The sequence below is a fragment of the Anas platyrhynchos genome, chromosome 13, assembly GCF_047663525.1.
Source record: "Anas platyrhynchos isolate ZD024472 breed Pekin duck chromosome 13, IASCAAS_PekinDuck_T2T, whole genome shotgun sequence".
NCBI classification, from domain to species: Eukaryota; Metazoa; Chordata; class Aves; order Anseriformes; family Anatidae; genus Anas; species Anas platyrhynchos.
Window position 1 is genome coordinate 22,000,746 of NC_092599.1, and position 20,034 is coordinate 22,020,779.

A 20,034-nucleotide genomic window follows, 5' to 3' on the forward strand; every position below is an offset into this window, starting at 1 on the left:
AATTAAAAATACAACAGGTATGTCCCTTACCTCCCCTGAGTCTGTAGAATACGAAACACTATAGGTTTGTCTTTCTACACCTCCCAGAAAATTGGGAACATATTACTATCTATATTGTATTGAATATACATTCCTCTTACAGTAATTAGGGAAGTGTGTCTGATTTACACTTCGCTAGATCACGCCTCTTTTTTATTTATCACTTCATTGCCTTCAATAAGAACCACTAACTGTTTTTAAAAGACCAGCAGGAATATCGCTTGACTATTACATGGAATTGGAAGGAACAGGTAAGGGCCCAAACCCTACAGATATGTTTAATAGTAAATAGTCCCCTGAGTTCAGATAAACTGCCTATATTAATAATGCCCTTAATCTTGAAACAATAGCCACTAAAACATAGAACCAGCAACTATTTTAAATATATTCATAATACAATGGCTCTAAAAAAAAAAAATGTCTGGTTTTATTGGTATTTTAGACTTTATGCTTCAGGGAGGAGAAAAACAATCTGAAGAGAAACTGATTTACGTGTGATGACTTATATGCTACTAAGTGGAGATAAGCCAAATGGGTGAAGGAGTCAGCCCCATCTATGGAAAAGCTACAGTGAACTACTTCCTTCTTGGTTACACCTTGCTTGGTGTAACCAAGCACTTGTCTGAAGTCCAGATTTATTATTTCTTTCAAATCTAATCCCATTCACTGCAACTATGATTCTATGAACTCACTCAGCTAATGCCATTAACCTCATTTGGATGACTCATGGAAGAAAAACACAGACAGGATTTGGTTCTGAGTTATTTTCAAACATACCCGCATTTTGGCGTATATGTCCTTCAGAAGACATGGGTTACTTTTTCAACGTTTTAACAAAATCTTAAAAGCTGAGATAGGATATCTATTTATACTCATTGTCAAATTTTATATTTGATAATAAATATACCGAAACCTCTATAATCAGACTATAAGGCTCAAACTGTCAATATAAAAAATATCAACCTTTCATCACAATCATCTCACAAGGCAACAAATACATCTCTAAAATTAGGAGATGACTAGATAAGTTAGTGACCAGAAATTCTAGCTCCAGTAGATCAAAGACAATGTGTTCTTTCTGAAGAAAGGTGTCACATTGGTTCAACAACATTACATCTGTTTACTAAATAAGAAATCTTGTTTCATTAAATGGTTTGGTCTAACACTCCATGTTGCCTTTATCAGTCTTAAGTTCATGTGAAGCTCCAGGGAGAGTTTAAATTAGGCATATTCTAGTGTCTACTATACACTCCCACTATTATTACTCACCTAAGCCATGCAAATACAAAGACAAAACTTATTTGCTACACAGTTTAAGATGTGTACAAGGAAAAATTTTAGCAAATGAAAAACAGTATTTCCTTTTAGGAGGCAGGTTTCAGGATTCTTTTTGTTGTTTTGGTATAAAGATGACATAGCATTTTCTTCTCTTGTTTTCACATCCACATACACACACGTGCACACACACTCATTGCCAAAACGTTAGCCTGTTGCTGTTTCTTGGAAGTCAAACCTATGCAATTTCAATGCCTGGGTTTTTGGTCTGGATAAAAGGCTGCATGACTCCTACAACAAACCTTGCTAATGGATTTCTCTCACCATCAGCTTTTTCAACTTACTTAAGATCTGTGATGTGCTGAAAATAGCAGTTTTATTTCAGGATTTAGAAGACTAGCTATTAAAACAACAAAATGGGGTTTGGAGTTATATAGGTTTAAAAAAAGTAGAACTTTGTTGGGGGGAGGGTTATACAAAGCCACCTTCTAGAGTTCTAGAGCTTTCTTGGGAGATGGTGCTGCAGGCAATAAGAGATGTCAGTTTACAGCAACTTCAACAATAACTGCAATTATTCAGATTCTCAGTCTCTTCTAGTATTCTTATGAAAATGCTTATACAGTTGGAAAGCACTGCTATCATAAAAAGATTCAATAGAGGCCTTTGTATGAAAAGGACAGTACAGAATAATTTTCCAGAACATTTTCCTTCTGGGGTGTTACAGGACAATGCATCTGGAAAAAAAAGTTTGTTCAGGTTTGAGGTCCACATCCAAATCCTTATTGCCTTCTGGGTGAAGGTCTGTAATTTTAAGACCACAGTAAGTGCACTCAACATGACTGTTAATTTAATGTTTGCTTAATAGTACACTCTTAAATTCTTTGTAAGGTTTTTAAGTAGGAAGACAGCAACTGCCATACCAGGTCAGATTATTAACTAATGATACTTCGTATCCTGCCTTTAAATTTGTCCAACTAGTGCCCCAAAGGAAGTTAAAAGGACAAAACAATTGTATCTCACTATGAAATGCAGGCAGGGGGCAGCAAGAGTGGGGCACATTCTTGTACGTGTCCAGTATAACTAGAAGAATACAGGGATGAAGCTTCATTAAGTTCATTGGTTTGAGAAGTATGAACTATATTTCACCACGAATACAAAACAACTTGACTGAAGTCTTAATTCTCTGACCTGATCCTAAAATATTATTTTTATATATAAAGAACAGCCTAGACCAACACATAAATACTATATAATTGAGGCCTACACTTCTTTCAGTCAGTTATCAACATGATCTTACAAGACAGTTAAAAACAGAAGGAAAATAGAAAACAGTGGCCTTTAAGAGCATTAGATCTTCCTCCTCAAGAGACAGCTTGTGATGCAACAGAAAGTTACCCAATGTTGAGGTACAGTCTTGCCCACACCTGAAATTGAATTCACAGAATCACAGAATCACAGAATTTCTAGGTTGGAAGAGACCTCAAGATCATCGAGTACAACCTCTGACCTAACGCTAACAGTCCCCACTAAACCATATCCCTAAGCTCTACATCTAAACATCTTTTAAAGACTTCCAGGGATAGTGACTCCACCACTTCCCTGGGCAGCCTGTTCCAATGTCAAACAACCCTTTCAGTAAAGAAGTTCTTCCTAACATCTAACCTAAAACTCCCCTGGCGCAACTTAAGCCCATTCCCCCTCGTCCTGTCACCAGGTACATGGGAGAACAGACCAACCCCCACCTCACTACAGACTCCTTTGAGGTATCTGTAGAGAGCAATAATGTCGCCCCTGAGCCTCCTTTTCTCCATGCTGAACAAGCCCAGCTCCTTCAGCCGCTCCTCGTAGGACTTGTTCTCCAGGCCCCTCACCAGCTTCGTCGCCCTTCTCTGGACTCGCTCGAGCACCTCAATGTCCTTCTTGTAGCAAGGGACCCAAAACTGAACACAGTACTCGAGGTGCGGCCTCACCAGAGCTGAGTACAGGGGGATGATCACCTCCCTAGCCCTGCTGGTCACACTGTTTCTTATGCAAGCCAGGATGCCGTTGGCCTTCTTGGCCACCTGAGCACACTGCTGGCTCATATTCAGCCGACTGTCCACCATCACTCCCAGGTCCTTCTCTGCCTGGCAGCTCTCCAACCACTCATCTCCCAGTCTGTAGCTCTGCTTGGGGTTATTGCGCCCCAGGTGCAGGACCCGGCACTTGGCCTTGTTGAACTTCATGCAGTTGACCTCAGCCCATCGGTGCAGCCTATCCAGATCCTCCTGCAGAGCTTTCCTACCCTCGAGCAGATCGACACATGCGCATAGCTTGGTGTCATCTGCAAACTTACTGAGGGTGCACTCAATGCCCTCGTCCAGATCATTGATGAAGATATTAAAGAGGACCGGCCCCAGCACCGAGCCCTGGGGAATGCCACTAGTGACTGGCCTCCAACTGGACTCGACTCCATTTACCACGACTCTTTGGGCCCGACTATCCAGCCAGTTTCTAACCCAACGAAGCGTGCGCCAGTCCAAGTCAAGAGCATCGATCCACCTGAATTTTTAAAATACACAAAACACTAATTGCCTTGCACGAGGTAGATAGGACTGGTTATGTGACTAGCTCTCCAGATCTGGCTGGCTTGAACCAGGGTCTGTGCTATCAGGGAAGATTGCTTGGGCTAGAAGTCTCAAATCTAAAGGCAACTCTTCCATCCCAAGCACTCAGCTGATCTTAAATGAAGAACTGAAAACCCTCTTACGCAAGGCCTACTCAGCATACAAATGTCCATCCTACTCTTTTTCTAAGCTTCTTCACTTCCTACTGTCTCCTTCTCAAGGTGATTTGACCAAAGCTGTTTACAGCAGTTTCCAGCACCTCATGTTTTAAACATAAACTGCTTAACACAGTGTGCTAAAATACATTTTCCTATTTTCATTCAAATCTTTCAACAGACACTCCAATTTCACTTCCAGTACTGTTCCATTCACAAAGCAGACTGAAATGAAGAGCCACTCCACAGAACACATGGAGGCCAAGGAATGGGGAATCAATCATGCAGATTGCTGGCTCCAGCAGAGCCCAGCTTCAGCATTCATTTCCTGGGGAGACCTGGCCAGTTTGCTGGCTTAACTTCTGCTTCACTTCCCTAATCGGTAGGAGAGAGGTAGAAGAGAACAGACTAGGAAAGAAATTAAGAGAATTTATAAAATACAGACGTGCCAAAATTATGTGCAACACAGACCACTGGACATATAAATATATTTGTTATATTTCAAGAGATGAAGTTCTGGAAGATACATTCACACTTCTGTGATTTCCTTAGTTTTGTGTTGACTGATTCAAATGAGATGCATAAGGTAACTGTTATTTATGATGAGCAATGTATACACTAACACTACATCTTAAATAGTTTGGTGCTTTGTTTGGGTTTTGTACTTTTTAAATCCTCAGAGATGGTTCTTCTTTCTACCCCCTCCCCCCCCCCTTTTATTTTCATTATATTTTACATTAATAACATAGCACTCATCTTCTTTTTTTTTTTTTTTAAGTCTCTAAGAAGGTAGAAATACAACTTCTCCCTGAATAGATCAAGCGATCAAAGAGTGTCTATCAGATGGCACTGTTAAGGTGTCAGACTGCAGAGCAACTACGGAGATGCATAAATCACTCTTAATCTAGTTCTCTTTTCAGTCAGAATCACAAATTTCTACACTGACAAGTTTTGTTTTCTTATCTTAGAACATTCATTAAAATAAGAAGAGTTTTAGCTATGTATTATCTGATGGAAACTGTTACTAAATGAAAATAATTCCAAAATAAATGTTAAAGATAGCACGTAATATGACCAAATGCACTTTTAAGAATAATAAACTATGCTACAAGCATAAATTCTATGGGATCTGTAGCTTTTACATCCTCACTCCAATAATGTTCCTCGATGTATTCTATAACTCAACCACTCTCCTGGGTACATTTTCTTGCACTTTGGAGAGCCTAAAACAGAAAAGTATACAAAGGAATTCAAGGTAATTGAATTCAAAGGAATTCAAAGGAATTGAATTTACTCCTCCCCTCAAATTCAGCTCTGATTCTTTCTAAGAAAACACATCAACAGATCAGAAGTGTGAGTCATGTAAGTAACCTATTGCCAAGCAGTAGTATGTTTACAGAACAAAGACTTAGGAAGATCACAAAGAAAAGATTAAAGGAAACAAAACCTATGATGTAAAAAAAAAAAAAAAAAAAAAAAAAAAAAAAAAAACTAGTAATCATTTTTCTGTTTCATTTTTAGCTAGGCTCTAAGATGTTTGGATGTTTGGATGCAGCCCTAAAGTCTGAACACATGAACTTGGTCAACAGCTGTGCAATGATAACATTTCTACTGCTGGGGACAATACTAGCTTTGATGCAACTCAAGACAGTCCTCAGTTTAGCTTCTAAAGGATGTCCCTTGCAGGAATGATGTCAGGATCAACATTTGCCCCCTCCACATACTGAAAGGTATAAAAAGATCACGAACGAACTCTCGTTTTATCTCATTCCAGAACTATTTCTTTAGCTGCTTTTCAAACATGAATGTCAGTTTCACACGGACATTTTTCTCATATTCAGGATTCCAAACTAGTGGTGGTGATGTCATGGGGAGCAAGCCTGTCCTTAGAGAAACTGAATCCTAAGTGAAAAGCTTTCTGATCCTCCACATGAACTTATAAACACTATTGCAACCAAGCACCCTGGCAAGAATATCACGGGGCAAACAAAACCTGAATGGGCTATATTAGAAGTAGTAACTATTCTCTAGAGCATAATCAGGTTGTGTCTACTTTTTCATGTCTGGAGTGACTGCCAATATTGCAAAGTCCTTCTTCTGTATGCTTAAGAGGTAACCTTAAAAACATGTATTACTATTGATACTTTGATAGAAAGTAATTCGCTTTATAGCTACTGATTAGATTAATATTTTGAGCTGAGCCAGGAGAAATAAAAGGAAAGAGGTACTAACGAAAAGAATAAAGACATTCAGTCCAGAATGGTTGTTAATCTATGTAACTAACTTCAGGGAAGAAATGTTTGGTGTTGATAAAGTATTTCCTTAGTAAATTACTACTGGCTCCAGTGTAAGACATTTACAGTAAACACCAAAAGTCTGCAAGGCATCTGTTCTATTCACAGTGAAAGAAAGAACTTCACTCCATTAATAACTTTAAAAACATGCAATAACTAATTCATGACGGCAGTTCAAATCCTATCAGTGACCTTAATTATTTGACCAAGCTGAGTTTAAAGATAGAGCAATTAAAAAACATTTGAAAGTTTAAAAGTGCACTTTAAATTGTAATAAAGCTGTGTTCTTCTTTTTACTAAATGTAGAGAAGGAAAAAAAACACTGTAGCACTAAGCTGTGTACAACAACCTTATTTTAAGAATACATGCAAGGTACCAGTTAAAATGTGCATATAAAATCCTGTATGATCTCAGATTCCATTTGAGTGAAACTGTATGTTACATAGAGAGGGCATGTGTAATAATATGTGTATGTATACATAATAAAATACTTGCTGGAATTTTAACATTTCACTTTACTGGAGATTTAGTGGGACTTTGCCTAAGGCAAGTTTTTAATAGCAATAATAAAAAAATACTTAATGGTACTTAGGGTAAATAATGTGCGGCCACTATGTTTAAAAAAAAAAGTAATACCAAACATCTGTACTAGATTTCCACATGATAAAATCACCATATTACCTACAGTTCTCCCAAAATTATAGGAAAAAAATGTTTATTTTAAATTCTAGAAAAGACATGTGATAACCTATTTAAGAACTAGAAGGCAGGCATCGTGTGTTTTATGACAGGAATGTATATTTAGTGATCTTCATGGTACTTAATTCTGAACGTAAGGATGCAATGGTATGACATCATGGCCTGAAGACAGACTTCCAAATTTTAACCTACTAACACAGGGACTGTCAGACCCAAGAACATCCTTTTGTACATGGGTATTTCCAAGAACCAGTTTGTTACAGGACACATGATTTCCTTATCAAAGCAGACACCATATATTGTTTTCTTCCAGAAAATAACAATACAAATCAGCTACCTAAAAAAAAAAAAAAGTAAACGTTTAGTTTCTAAGGAGTTCATATGCCCCACATGTCATGCTTCCAAGCTTCCTACAGCAAACTTCAGATCTGCTGGGAAAAATAAACCAATGAATCAGAAGCCACAAATATGTGCTGGAGAGAGAGAGGATTTCATCCAAAGCTTTGGATTCTTACAGCAGCAAGGAAGTTCTTTGCTAAAATCCTCAGGTCAACAGATAGTTCCTGCCAATCTGACACAGATTCTGTTCAGCAAACCTAGTAAATTTTTAAGCTTTGACCAAGGCATATCAGCATGTCATAAGCAGAAACTGCAGCAAACACCTCTGTAAACTTGCAGTGCTCCCCAGGAACCTCTTTATTCTCATATAAATTCAGAGATTTTTTTCCTATGCCCAGAGAGTAACCCAGAGGGAACTCTGAAATATTTTATCTACTTTTCAAGCTCTACTTAATTCTACATGTATTTCTTTTGCTACTCTTGGAAGGTTATTCAAGAACTTGACTGCTATGCTAATTAAAAACCTTCTTCAAATTTCCACTGTCAATGAATTCAACACCCAATACATAACCAAGTTAGTATTAAGTGATACTTATAAGTGATACTGATAATATACATGAGGTACAATCACAGAAAGAAAAAGAAAAAAAAAAAAAAACAAGATTTGACAGATAGCAAGTCATCCATGCTTGAAACCTACTGTAAGTAGTCTGCTATAACTAGTACTTTGGAAACAGCAGAGCAAATTCCAAAAACTTCTCTGCTAGTTAAAGAACTTCTCCCACATAACATATAGCCACATACCATAGATTCAGTATCATTAATTCCTCGTGCAAGTCCTTTCAGGGCCCTGAAGTCTGAAAAGACCTCATTAACTGGTGACCTTGCTTATCAGTGAAAGTTCTGCATGAGGAAAGGTTCACAAGGATCCACACGTTCACCAGAAAACTTTATTGGAATATATGATTGTGCCTTGCAAATTTTCCAGCATTTCCAAGTTTTAGATGGGCTCCAGATACCATTGAGTCCTCATTTTCCAGGTCAAACAAAATAAAAATGGAAAAAAAAAAAAAAACTTTCACTGCATTTGAAGAATTCCTTTTCACTACCATAGTAGCTGTAACTTAAATATAAAACAATTCACCCATAGCAAAGAAAATATTTTGTCAACATTCTGTAGATGTAAATAGCTCTTCTTAATCTTTAGCATTATACAAGAGTCAATAAGAGTTTTCTATGTTCTTGTACTAATTTTATTCATGTTTTGATATATCAGGAAATTAGTGGTTTTTTACCAGACTAGAAGTTCACATCAGACTACACTGTTCTGAACTTCTAAGGAAACAGAGCTGTAGGTCCTGATTCCCCTTTACTGTGGGTAGCTTGTACTCGGTCTCTCTGAAACTATTGCCCTTCTCAGCAGGAAGCATCAGGATCTCTCTCCGAAAGACTCACGGCCTCGTTTCCCTGACACTGGTCATGTAAGCTGTTGGGATGTAGAGGGACACACAGGCTTGACAGTGGGTAAAATTTCCTTCAGTTGTCCTAATTCAATTATCACAAATCCAGTCCCAAAATTCATCAGCAAGTAATGTAGGCAGCTGGTGTAGGAGGACTTGGGCCCAAACCTATCAAAGCGCAGCACGACCATCACCCCAGTGTTTTAATATGGCAATGTTATGCAACATATATCCCCCAAAATTGTATACCACACATGAAAATACATTAGAAATAAACAAAGGCTTCTGGCTATGGAAGGCAAAACATTTTAAAACACTGATTTCAATTACAACGGGTATAAAACAAAAAAGTAGCGTGCACCTTTGACTATTTAATTTATAACAGTAAGAGGTGTTCATTCTCTCTTCAGTAGTTCTAATCATCTTGGTTTGTCAAATTTTGATTTGTCAAAATGCAGTAAGCCAGAATGTATGCAAAGAGCAACAAAGACAATAAGCTTCAAGTGACACTTTTCTTCCACCATCTTTAAGTCCTGCTGTGTGTTTATTTTTGATTTAAAACAAATGTATCTTTCTTTTTTTTCTAAAGAAACACTGAAAGCAGAAGATACTCAGACACTTGAAAATATATTTCTAAAACTGCAGCAAGCACTTTGGCAGTATCTTTTAAATTAACAAATAATGAGTTTTCCTTACCTCTCTAAGATGTATGTTTTCCTTCTCCTTTTGGTCTAATATCACTTCCAAATGATTAACCTGAGATTCAGCTTCTGCAATCCTTCGAGTTCTCTCATTGTCATCTTCCATTCCTTTAGATGGCAAACCTTTACTTTGCAACATTTCCAGAAGCTTTTTTATTGATTCATCTCTAGCATTTAGTGTTTGCTTTTGTGTTTCAATCCTAAGCTCCATTTCTTCTAGAGTTTTTCTTAATAGGAAAAGCTCTTTAGCTTGTCTGTCATGTTCTGCTTGAAGTCTTCGAAAATTCTCCTCTGTGAGCTCAATGGTAAAATGCTCAGCCCCTCGGTTTCCACTTTCTTGCTGCAGAAGATGATTAAGGTCTCTCTGGGTTCTAAGCTCATCTTGAAGTGCCTGGATTGTCATTTGCAGATGCTGCAATAAATGAAAAAAAAAAAAAAATCAATTTATGATCCAAATGCAGGATTAGTCTTTGATTAAACTTTTGTTGTATGCTGTTACAAAAATTCTTTAGAACTAAGGATGAAACTATAATAAATGACCTTATAAAATAGCAAATCCATGTGACGATGTTTATACTTACATTTTTTCAAGTGCTTCTAGAAAAGTAAATGAAAACACACACACAGTGTCAGCTACATATAAAATGAAGAGCAAAGAAGGCAAACCAACAAACCCAAACACTAGGCAGTGACACATCCATTAGTACAGTCAAGATGTACCTATAAAGCTGGAAGACTCAGTATTCCATGTTTTCTAAATTACTTCATAGACTAAAGGTGATTCTACTCTGCAGGGTGCTCAGCAGTTGAGTTATGAAGTCAATCAAAGCACTCACTGTAATTGAAGGTTGCTTGGCAGGAAGCTAGAGGAGGGAGGGCATTTGGTTGTTTTTTTTGGGTTTGTTTTTTTTTTTTATTTTTGGCAACTAAAGCTATGAACATGTTTAGTAAACAGGATTACTGCATCTCTAACAAGCAAACAAAAATACACAATAAATATTGAATTTAAAAAAAAATTGACTGTGAATAGTAGACAAACCTTTGTTCTCCTGGCATCCAAAAACTGAACAGCATGGTAAATGAAAAAATGAAGCAAAATCAACATAAAGGCCAGATGCAAGCAAAGGAGATTCAACAGAAAGAACTGAATTCAACAAAAAATACCTCCAACATAAAAGATAATTTTATTGAGTTATACAAAACAGCACCAACAACCTCACAATATACAATACCTAAGCTAAAGACAGACTTCATTTAAATAGATGTGACAAAGTGTCAAAAATAATTAATCCCACAATGAATAATAATATTCCTATTTCAACTTACTATTCTTTTCCACTAAGCTTTTCAAAACACAGTAACTTGTCCTAAAATATTTGTATTATATCTGAGTAAAACTGATAAATCTTGCACTCCTTAATTAATGCAATCAAAATTGAAAATGATTTTTCCCATATTAAGATTGGGGTACAGATAATTATCCTAAATTATTAGAATATCATGTTGCATGTCTGAAAATGTTTTTCTTATTTTTCCTCTATTCATTCCTCTACCCAGCATACTGAATATACAGAAATACAAGTTCCCCAATAGCCAAGTGTGCTGTGCCAGAAGACCCTTACATGTAGGAATTCTGTCAGTATGATTTAGATGACTTAATGCATGGCACCAGACTTTTTGACATTAATGAATATTCTTCAGCTCCACACTCCAATAAAACAATTAATAATTCATTAACACATTAACTCAGTATGGGAGGCTTCTTTAGTTCATTTGAGGCTACCTTCACATTTAGCACAATTTTATCTAGAGGTGTCAGTATGTAACAAAAACATGAATTTAAGCTGAAAGAAAAATGCAAAACTTAAAATAATGTTTTGAAATCACAGTTTTTATCAGTTATTTCAAATGGAGAAGCATTACCTGTAGTGGAATTCTCTACGTTGAATCTGTTCTATTATTAAATGACAATATTTTTATAAGTGTTGAGAGCTTAAATCTCTTAATTGTTGCATCTCATTAGGCACACGCTCAGGAGCATTCAAATGTAGGCTACACACTTACTGCCTTGCTTTTACTAAATGGCGATGATACTTAATTCTTTCAATTTCTTCAAGTCTCAGTATCTTTTTAATTATTTACATCAAATCTCCCAATAAGCTTTCTTTCAAAACTCCTCTTGATGTAGCAATTTTTAAACCTACTAATTTACAACTTATGACCCCGTTATGACAATTTTAGCACAGAAATTCAGTGTATAAATGCAAATGAATCCAAAAAGTACGGAAATAATGTTCAATGACTACTATGAATGAGTGAATTAACAAAGCCAACAACAAGGCAATGGCAGAGAGACAGATGCTGCAAAGTAAACAAAACCAAAACCATTTCTTTTCAAATGCTTTTTCCCATATAAAGTCATATTTTTTGTAGTTGGTCTCCACCAGTCAACACAGTGGTTATGCAATGACTCCAAAATAAAGGAAATTTCCCTTCAGAGAATACAGACATTCTGATCCAATTCCTTTGTAGCTTTGTAAAACTGGCAGTTGGAGAGGAACAAAAATTTTAGATTAATAATTCTAGAAAAAAAAAAACGTATAGTCATTTAGACTACTCATAAATTGGCTTCAAGCTTGACAAACAGCCCCTTTGACATGAGAGATGAGAGAAAATGAGAGAAAAATAAATATTTTTGTTGGCTTCTTCAAATTGAATATTTCAGCTTTTAAACTTTTTTGTATTTTTTAAGTAATTTAAAAATAAACTGAGCTAGATTATTTTTTTAAGTTAAATGTTTCCTTTTGATCAAACAAAATACAATTCAACATTTTAAAATAAACTTCCCTTTTACTTGATTTTCAGTTAGGTCACTGCATCAGCTAGACTTTCAGCCCAGAGGCATTTATCTGTCTGAAGATTGAAGCTCATATCTTTCCATTTTTTCAAAAAGAAAAACTGCCTGAAGTAATATGTATATAACCAGAGGAACAATCCCAGACTTCGCATAAGCATCATGAAATAAATCCTCTGCACTCCAAAATTATTTTGCTACTAAGCAACAGAAATATTCAGTAACTACTATTATAGTCTAGAATTATTCACAATAAAAGATATTTTTCCTCCAATCTGAATGATTTAAAATAGGTCTTTCAAATAAATTAGACAATACTTATTACTTGATGCTAAACACTATTTACAAATGTTTTTCTGCAGTCAAGCAGTATCTACGCAGTATCTAGAGTAATTTAGCTAAGCAAAGGCAAACTCGTTTGTAAAATATTTTAAATGCTTTAAAACAGAAACAAAAGCAAACTTAACATACACATTGCTAACAGACAGCCCTTCTGAATGCAAACTCTAAAAGGCCGAAGTGTTAGATCAACCCACAAATGATGAGAAATGCCCGACTCAAACAGCAGTTCTGGCAAGACAAGCCTCCCTCTGTTCCACAGCCACCTATGTACGGGGCTCTCACATTCTGCCCACAAACACGCTTGCTGCTGAGCACAACACTAATTATGGATGCAAATACATGAAACTAACAGCCTCAACTGTGGCAGGCTGCTGCTGCTACCTTGACATAATCCATTTTTGTACCCCTTCAAGACTTAGAACTCTTTGAACACGATGGACCAGATTTGGACTTCTGCTGGCACAGCCTCCCATAGCAGCAGCTAGCTCAGAAAAGGCAAGAACACATGTTGTGAGGGTGGCAAGAAGCAGCATATTAATTGTAGCAGGGGAGGAATGTGGGAGTGCTGTGAATCTCTGTCACGCTGCTGTCATTACGCAGACAGAACTTAGTGGGATTTAAAAAGACACACAAAATCTTTTTTTTTCATAATTTCTATTAAAAACAGACCAGCTGACCAGAACTTACAGGATGCTTTCCACGCCAATTTCCAGGGAATATATAAACAGTTCTCTCAGAACTTTGGCAGCCTCTCCCTATAGCCTAGCTCCAAGAGACAATCCATGGCACTGCCCAGGAACTTCCCACAACTTTGTGAACTAGGCACAGTGCAGGTTTTCAAATTGACCCCCCCAGAAATTGAAACAGAACTACAAAGGGAAGAGGAATTAATGGCCCCACCTGGCTTCTGGCTCATGCTTTACCCATGGAAATTCCTCTGGTCTCTGCCACCTGGCTATTCACCAACAAATTGCCTGCAGAGAACTGCCCTGCCACAGCCCACCTTGGGCTGTGCACAGCAGCATTTCCAGAGCACCCCAAAGCCTTAAGTATGTGGTGAATATCGAAGGAGAAGGATACCATAAGGATACTGAGGTAAAATTATTAGTCCATCTATGGAAGTGCATGGTTTCTCCTATTTGCAACACCATGCGTCACCCAAAGCAAAGTACATGTTGAAGAGTGCAGTCTACTGTCATTTAACAAAAAAAGCCTGCTCCTAACTTGGAAGGGAGCAACAAACCCGGTATAAGGTCAAGTAAAAAAGGAATCCTAGCTGGAGCTGTCCTAAGTGGGAAAGCCAGCCTGAAAGATTTGGGGCAGCAAGGAAGCAGTCACAGGTTTTCATCAAAGAATGGATTTCACAGAATCACAGAATTGTCTACGTTGCAAGAGACCTCAAGATCATCAAGTCCAACCTCTGACCTAACACTAACCAGTCCTCCACTAAACCGTATCGCTAAGTTCAACATCTAAATATCTTTTACAGACCTCCAGGGATGGTGACTTAACCACTTCCCTGGGCAGCCCATTCCAATGCCTAACAACCCGCTCAGTAAAGTTCTTCATAATATCCAACCTAGAACACCCCTGATGCAACTTTAGCCCATTCCCCCTCATCCTGTCACCAGGCACATGTGAGAATAGACCAACCCCCACCTCCCTACAGCCTCCTTTAATGTACTTACAGAGAACTCGCCCCTGAGCCTCCTCTTCTCCAGGCTGAACAAACTCAGCTCCCTCAGCTGCTCCTCATAAGACTTGTTCTCCAGACCCCTCACCAGCTTCGTCGCCCTTCTCTGGACTCGCTCGAGCACCTTGATGTCCTTCTTGTAGCGAGGGACACAAAACTGAACACAGTACTCGAGGTGCGGCCTCACCAGAGCCGAGTACAGGGGGACAATCACTCCCCTAGCCCTGCTGGCCACACTACTTCTGATACAAGCCAAGATGCCATTGGCCTTCTTGGCCACCTGAGCACACTGCTGGCTCATATTCAGCCGACTATCAACCATTACTCCCAGGTCCCTCTCTGCCTGGCAGCTTTCCAACCACTCATCTCCCAGCCTGTAGCTCTGCTTGGGGTTATTGCGCCCCAGGTACAGGGCCCGGCACTTGGCCTTGTTGAACCTCATACGGTTGACCTCAGCCCATCAGTCCAAGTGCCGCGTTATGACACTCAAGATAATCTGCTCCATGAGCTTCCCTGGTACTGAGGCCAAACTGACAGGCCTATAGTTCCCCGGGTCTGCCCTCCAGCCCTTCTTGTAGATGGGCGTCACATTTGCTAGCCGCCAGTCGACTGCAACCTCCCCCGATAGCCAGGACTGCTGATAAATGATGGAAAGTGGCTTGGCCAGCTCCTCCGCCAGTTCTCTCAGTACACTCAGGTGGATCCCATCTGGCCCCATCGACTTGAGTACATCCAAGTGCTGTAGCAGCTCACCAACCAGTTCTTCGCGGATAGTGAGGGCCACATTCTGCTCCCCATCCCCTTCCACCAGCTCAGGGTACTGGGTATCCAGAGAACAACTGGTATTGCCGCTAAAGACTGAGACAAAGAAGGCATTAAGCACCTCCACCTTTTCCTCATCTCTTGTAACTAAGTTCCCCCACGCATCCAGTAAAGGATGGAGATTCTCCTTAGTCCTCCAGTTTGTGTTGATGTATTTGTAAAAACATCTTTTGCTGTCTTTAATGGCAGTAGCCAGATTGAGCTCCAGATGAGCTTTGGCCTTCCTAATTTTGTCCCTGCACTGCCTCGCAACATCCTTATAGTCCTCCCAAGTGGCCCGCCCTCTTTTCCAAAGATTATAAACCCTCTTTTTCCTGCTAAACTCAAGCCACAATTCTCTGTTCAGCCAGGCCGGTCTTCTTCCGCACCGGCTCGTCTTTGGGCACGTGGGGACAGACCACTCCTGCACCATTAAGATTTCCTTCTTGAAGAGTGCCTGGTCTTCCTGGACTCCTCTGCCCTTCAGAACCGCCTCCCAGGGGACTCTGCCAACCAGTGTCCTGAACAGTTCAAAGTCAGCCCTCAGGAAGTCTAATACAGCGGTTTTACTCGTCCCCTTCCTGGCTTCTCCAAGAATGCAGAACTCTACCATTTCATGGTCACTCTACCCATGACAGTTTCCAACCACCACATCTCCCACCAGTCCTTCTCTGTTTTTGAACAGAAGGTCTAGCAGCGCACCTCCCCTGGTAGGCTCACTAACCAGCTGCATCAGGAAGTTATCTTCCACGCTCTGCAGAAACCTCCTAGACTGCTTTCTCAGGGCTGTGTTGTGCTTCCAGGATATATCTGGGAAGTTGTAGTCCCCCACGAGATCAAGCACTGACAATTTCGCAACTTTTGTCAGCTGCCTGTAGAACTCTTCATCAGTCTCCTCATCCTGGTTCGGCGGTGTATAACAGACCCCCACCAGGATGCTTGCCTTGTTGGCCTTCCCACTGATCCTAACCCATAGGGACTCAACCTTATCATTCCCAGCCTCAAGTTCCATGACATCAAAACTCTCTCTGATATAGCGAGCCTCACGACCACCCCTTCCATGCTGTCTGTCCCTTCTGAAGAGCCTCTAGCCAGACATTGCAGCACTCCAGTCATGAGAGTGGTCCCACCACGTTTCTGTGATGGCAACCAAGTCGTAGTCTGCCTGCCGCACGATGGCTTCCAGCTCCTCCTGTTTGTTACCCATGCTGCGTGCATTAGTGTAGATGCATTTCAGTTGGGCCATTGCCTTCTCTCCCAGCCTTGCCATTGTTACCCCTGGCACAGCTCTAACAAGCCTTGTTTCAGCCCTGTCCCCCTTCTCACCTAGTTTAAAGCCCTCTCAATGAGCCTCACCAGCTCCTGGCCCAGGATCCGTTTTCCCCTTAGAGATAGGGACCCGTCTGTGGCCATCAGGCTGGGTGCCGAGTAAAGCGCCCCATGGTCAAAAAAAAACAAAATTTCTGTGTTGGCACCAGCCTCTGAGCCACGGGTTTATCAGGTGGGCTTTCTGTGTCCTCTCTGTACCCCTCCCTGCCACTGCAAGGATGGACAAAAACACCACCTGTACTCCTGTACGCTCCATCCACTAACCATCCCAGTCCCCTGAAGTCCTGTTTGATGGTCTTCAGGCTTCTCTCTTCAACGTCATCACTGCCAGCCTGGACTATTAAAAGAGGGTAATAGCCAGAGGGGCGAACCAGGTTGGGAAGCCTTCTGGCAACGTCCCTGACCCTGGCCCCAGGGAGGCAGCAGACTTCCCTACAGGTAGGGTCAGGCCAACAAATAGGTCCCTCTGTTCCCCTGAGAAGGGAGTCACCCACAACAATCACCCTTCTTCTGTCGGCTGAATATGAGCCAGCAGTGTGCTCAGGTGGCCAAGAAAGCCAACGGCATCCTGGCTTGTATCAGAAACACTGTGACCAGCAGGGCTAGGTCGTCCCCCTGTACTCGGCTCTGGTGAGGCCGCACCTCGAGTACTGTGTTCAGTTTTGGGCCCCTCGCTACAAGAAGGACATCGAGGTGCTTGAGCAGGTCCAAAGAAGGGCGACGAAGCTGGTGAGGGGCCTGGAGAGCAAGTCCTACGAGGAGCGGCTGAAGGAGCTGGGCTTGTTCAGCCTAGAGAAGAGGAGGCTCAGGGGTGACCTTATTGCTCTGTATAAGTACATTAAAGGAGGCTGTAGGGAGGTGGGGGTTGGCCTGTTCTCCCATGTGCCTGGTGACAGGACGAGGGGGAATGGGCTAAAGTTACGCCAGGGGAGTTTTAGGTTAGATGTTAGGAAGAATTTCTTTACTGAAAGGGTTGTTAGGCACTGGAACGGGCTGCCCAGGGAGGTGGTGGAGTCACCATCCCTGGAAGTATTCAAAAGACGTTTAGATGTAGAACTTAGGGATATGGTTTAGGGGGTACTGTTAGTGTTAGGTTAGAGGTTGGACTCGATGATCTTGAGGTCTCTTCCAACCTAGAGATTCTGTGATTCTGTGATTCTTTTTGTCCTGGTGGAGGCAGTCCTGAAGCATGGAGTCAACTTCCTCACCCTATGCATCCTCCTGGGCAGACTTACTACCTCTTCCTCAGCTACCGGCCTCTCAATCTCCAGGGCCTCAAACCTGTTGCGTAAGGGCACCTGGGAAGGTGGAGCGGTAGGGGAGGGCATCACCTGCGATGTCAAGCAGGGACCTGTTTGTATTCCTCCTCTACTCCTAGGTCCCCTGCCTCTGCCCGACAGCAACAGGGCAGGGGGTCCACCCCCATTTGGGGTGTCTCACCCCGGTGCCTGTCCTTCAGGCCATGCAGGGAGTGGCTCCACAAATCTATCTCACGCTCACACTCTCTGATATCCCTCAACCTCTCGACCTCCTCCTTGAGTTCTGCCACAAGGCAGACTAGATCATCCACCTGCTCACACCTCACACACACAGTCTCTCTGCCCCCCGCAGGTGGTAGCAACAGGCTCAGGTACTCCCTGCACCTGGAGACCTGAACTGCCCCAGTTTTGAGCGGGCAGTCGGTCTGGGTGTGTACAGACTTCCTGGAGAGCACACTGTGCCTGGTGTACACCATTGCAGCTGAGCTAGCAGCAGACCGCCGTTAGAGGTGTTCATATGGGCGGGGGGGAGCACTCTGCCCTTCCTACTCACACTGCCTGCGGGAACTGCCACGCCACTCCCTTCTGACGCGCCACACCCTGTTTGCCTGTCCTGGTCACCGTGCTCATGGTCACTTGCGCTCCCTAGGGGCAGCTTATGAACGGCTGGGGAGGGGGCGCTGCTGGCTCCGCCTACGCCTCCTTCTGGCTTCGTTTACCTCCCTCACGAGGGCTGCCGGGTCCTGGCGGCTCCCTCGAGTGGGCTCGGTGCCGGAAAAATTAGCCCTGCCTGTCCGATCCCCTGCTCCGCTGCAGAACGCATCTGTTTATTCTTTATAACAAGTTTATTCCTCAGACAGGAATCACTGATGTTTGGAAACGTCTGAGGGTGTTCTTTGCCAGCTTCTCCAAATGACTCTGGCACTAGGGCTAAAGGGGGCAATGTCAACAACATCCAGTGCAGGTGGAACAGCTATTTCTGTAGCCATCCAGAATTAGTTGCTATTTTGGTGCTCCATTTAAAAAGAACTGTAGGTACCTTACTGGACTTGGGTGCCTTTACCTTAATTGTCCCTCTTCTCTCACCACCCCTCATTATTTTCCCAAAGGGAAGAAGATGGAAAAGCAGAGGCCACATTCTTGTCATGACAACATAATGGGACTGTTTAAAAGTTGCAATAGTACCCATAATGATCATCCAAATACCAGACTTTGTGTTTAGCTCGGATACTAATAACATACATGCTTTTTAAAAAGCTCTTTTTAATAACTATATAAATTAACACAGGGATTTTTGAGAACATGTATCTTTGCAGATTATTCTCAAGGCTTTGCTTGGCTTCTTACATTTCTAAAAGCCCTTTCTCTCGGCATTCTAATTCTTATGATTACAGGCTACAGGATTTGGCCATTGACGTGAATTTTATCAATAGGAGAAAACATACACATTAATTCAAAATTTCTTGGATAAAAGGATTGAGCAAAAGTTGTACTGAATTTTTGCTTTTAAAATATTTACTACTTTACACAAAGTACAACATAAGTGAATTTCCATTGATAAGTGTAAAACATGCTATATCTGCACAAAGATAAGACCATTGGACATTAGTTTAAGGTGGCTGGAAACCTGATAGCAGTATTTGATAAATATAAGAAATCCTACACTAAATAAATTATTCAACAAATGGTATTCAGCTAGCTTTCTTCGGGGGGAGAAGGGGAGGGAAGTAAGTTGGATTTTAGAGTCAAGGGGAACTTGAAAGATGTGAAATAAAATCACCACAGACAGCATGGCTGTGATGGAGAAATGTAGTGGAAGAAAGGAGAAAAAGATTGTAGGGCGAGAAATTTTGGACATGCGGTTAGTTTTTCTCCAAATTAACAAGTGATTTTTTGATACTTTACAGATGGATTGTAGTACAGTTGATATCTATAATGACAAAATATTTTTCATTTGCAGAATTAACATTTTGCACAATGGCAAAGTATAACCGTAATCACAGGCCTACTTAAGTCAAACAGCAAAGGAAATAAAAAAAATCACAGCCAATAGCAAGCAATAGGAAAGGAGAAAGAAATCCTTACAGATTGTGCCTTAAGTGCAAACCTATTCTGAAATTTGCAATACTAACACATTTTAGCCTACAGTTACCCCTTAGTTACACATGGAGATGGTTTTTGTATAATA

General features: G+C 40.9%; 1 protein-coding gene across 7 annotated transcripts in view; it reads right to left on the reverse strand.

The window, feature by feature from the left end:
• ERC2 (ELKS/RAB6-interacting/CAST family member 2) overlaps positions 1–20,034 on the reverse strand; it is a 550,520-nt gene that overhangs the window by 460,090 nt on the left and 70,396 nt on the right. For all 7 annotated transcript variants that reach the window (XR_011812383.1, XR_011812382.1, XR_011812380.1 and 4 more), the window contains exon 3: positions 9,564–9,980. Coding sequence is in view for 2 of the 7 variants with exons in the window: in XM_072044083.1 (XP_071900184.1) it covers positions 9,564–9,980 (417 nt within the window). In the remaining 5 variants the exon portion in view is untranslated. The remainder of the gene's footprint in view (positions 1–9,563; positions 9,981–20,034) is intronic.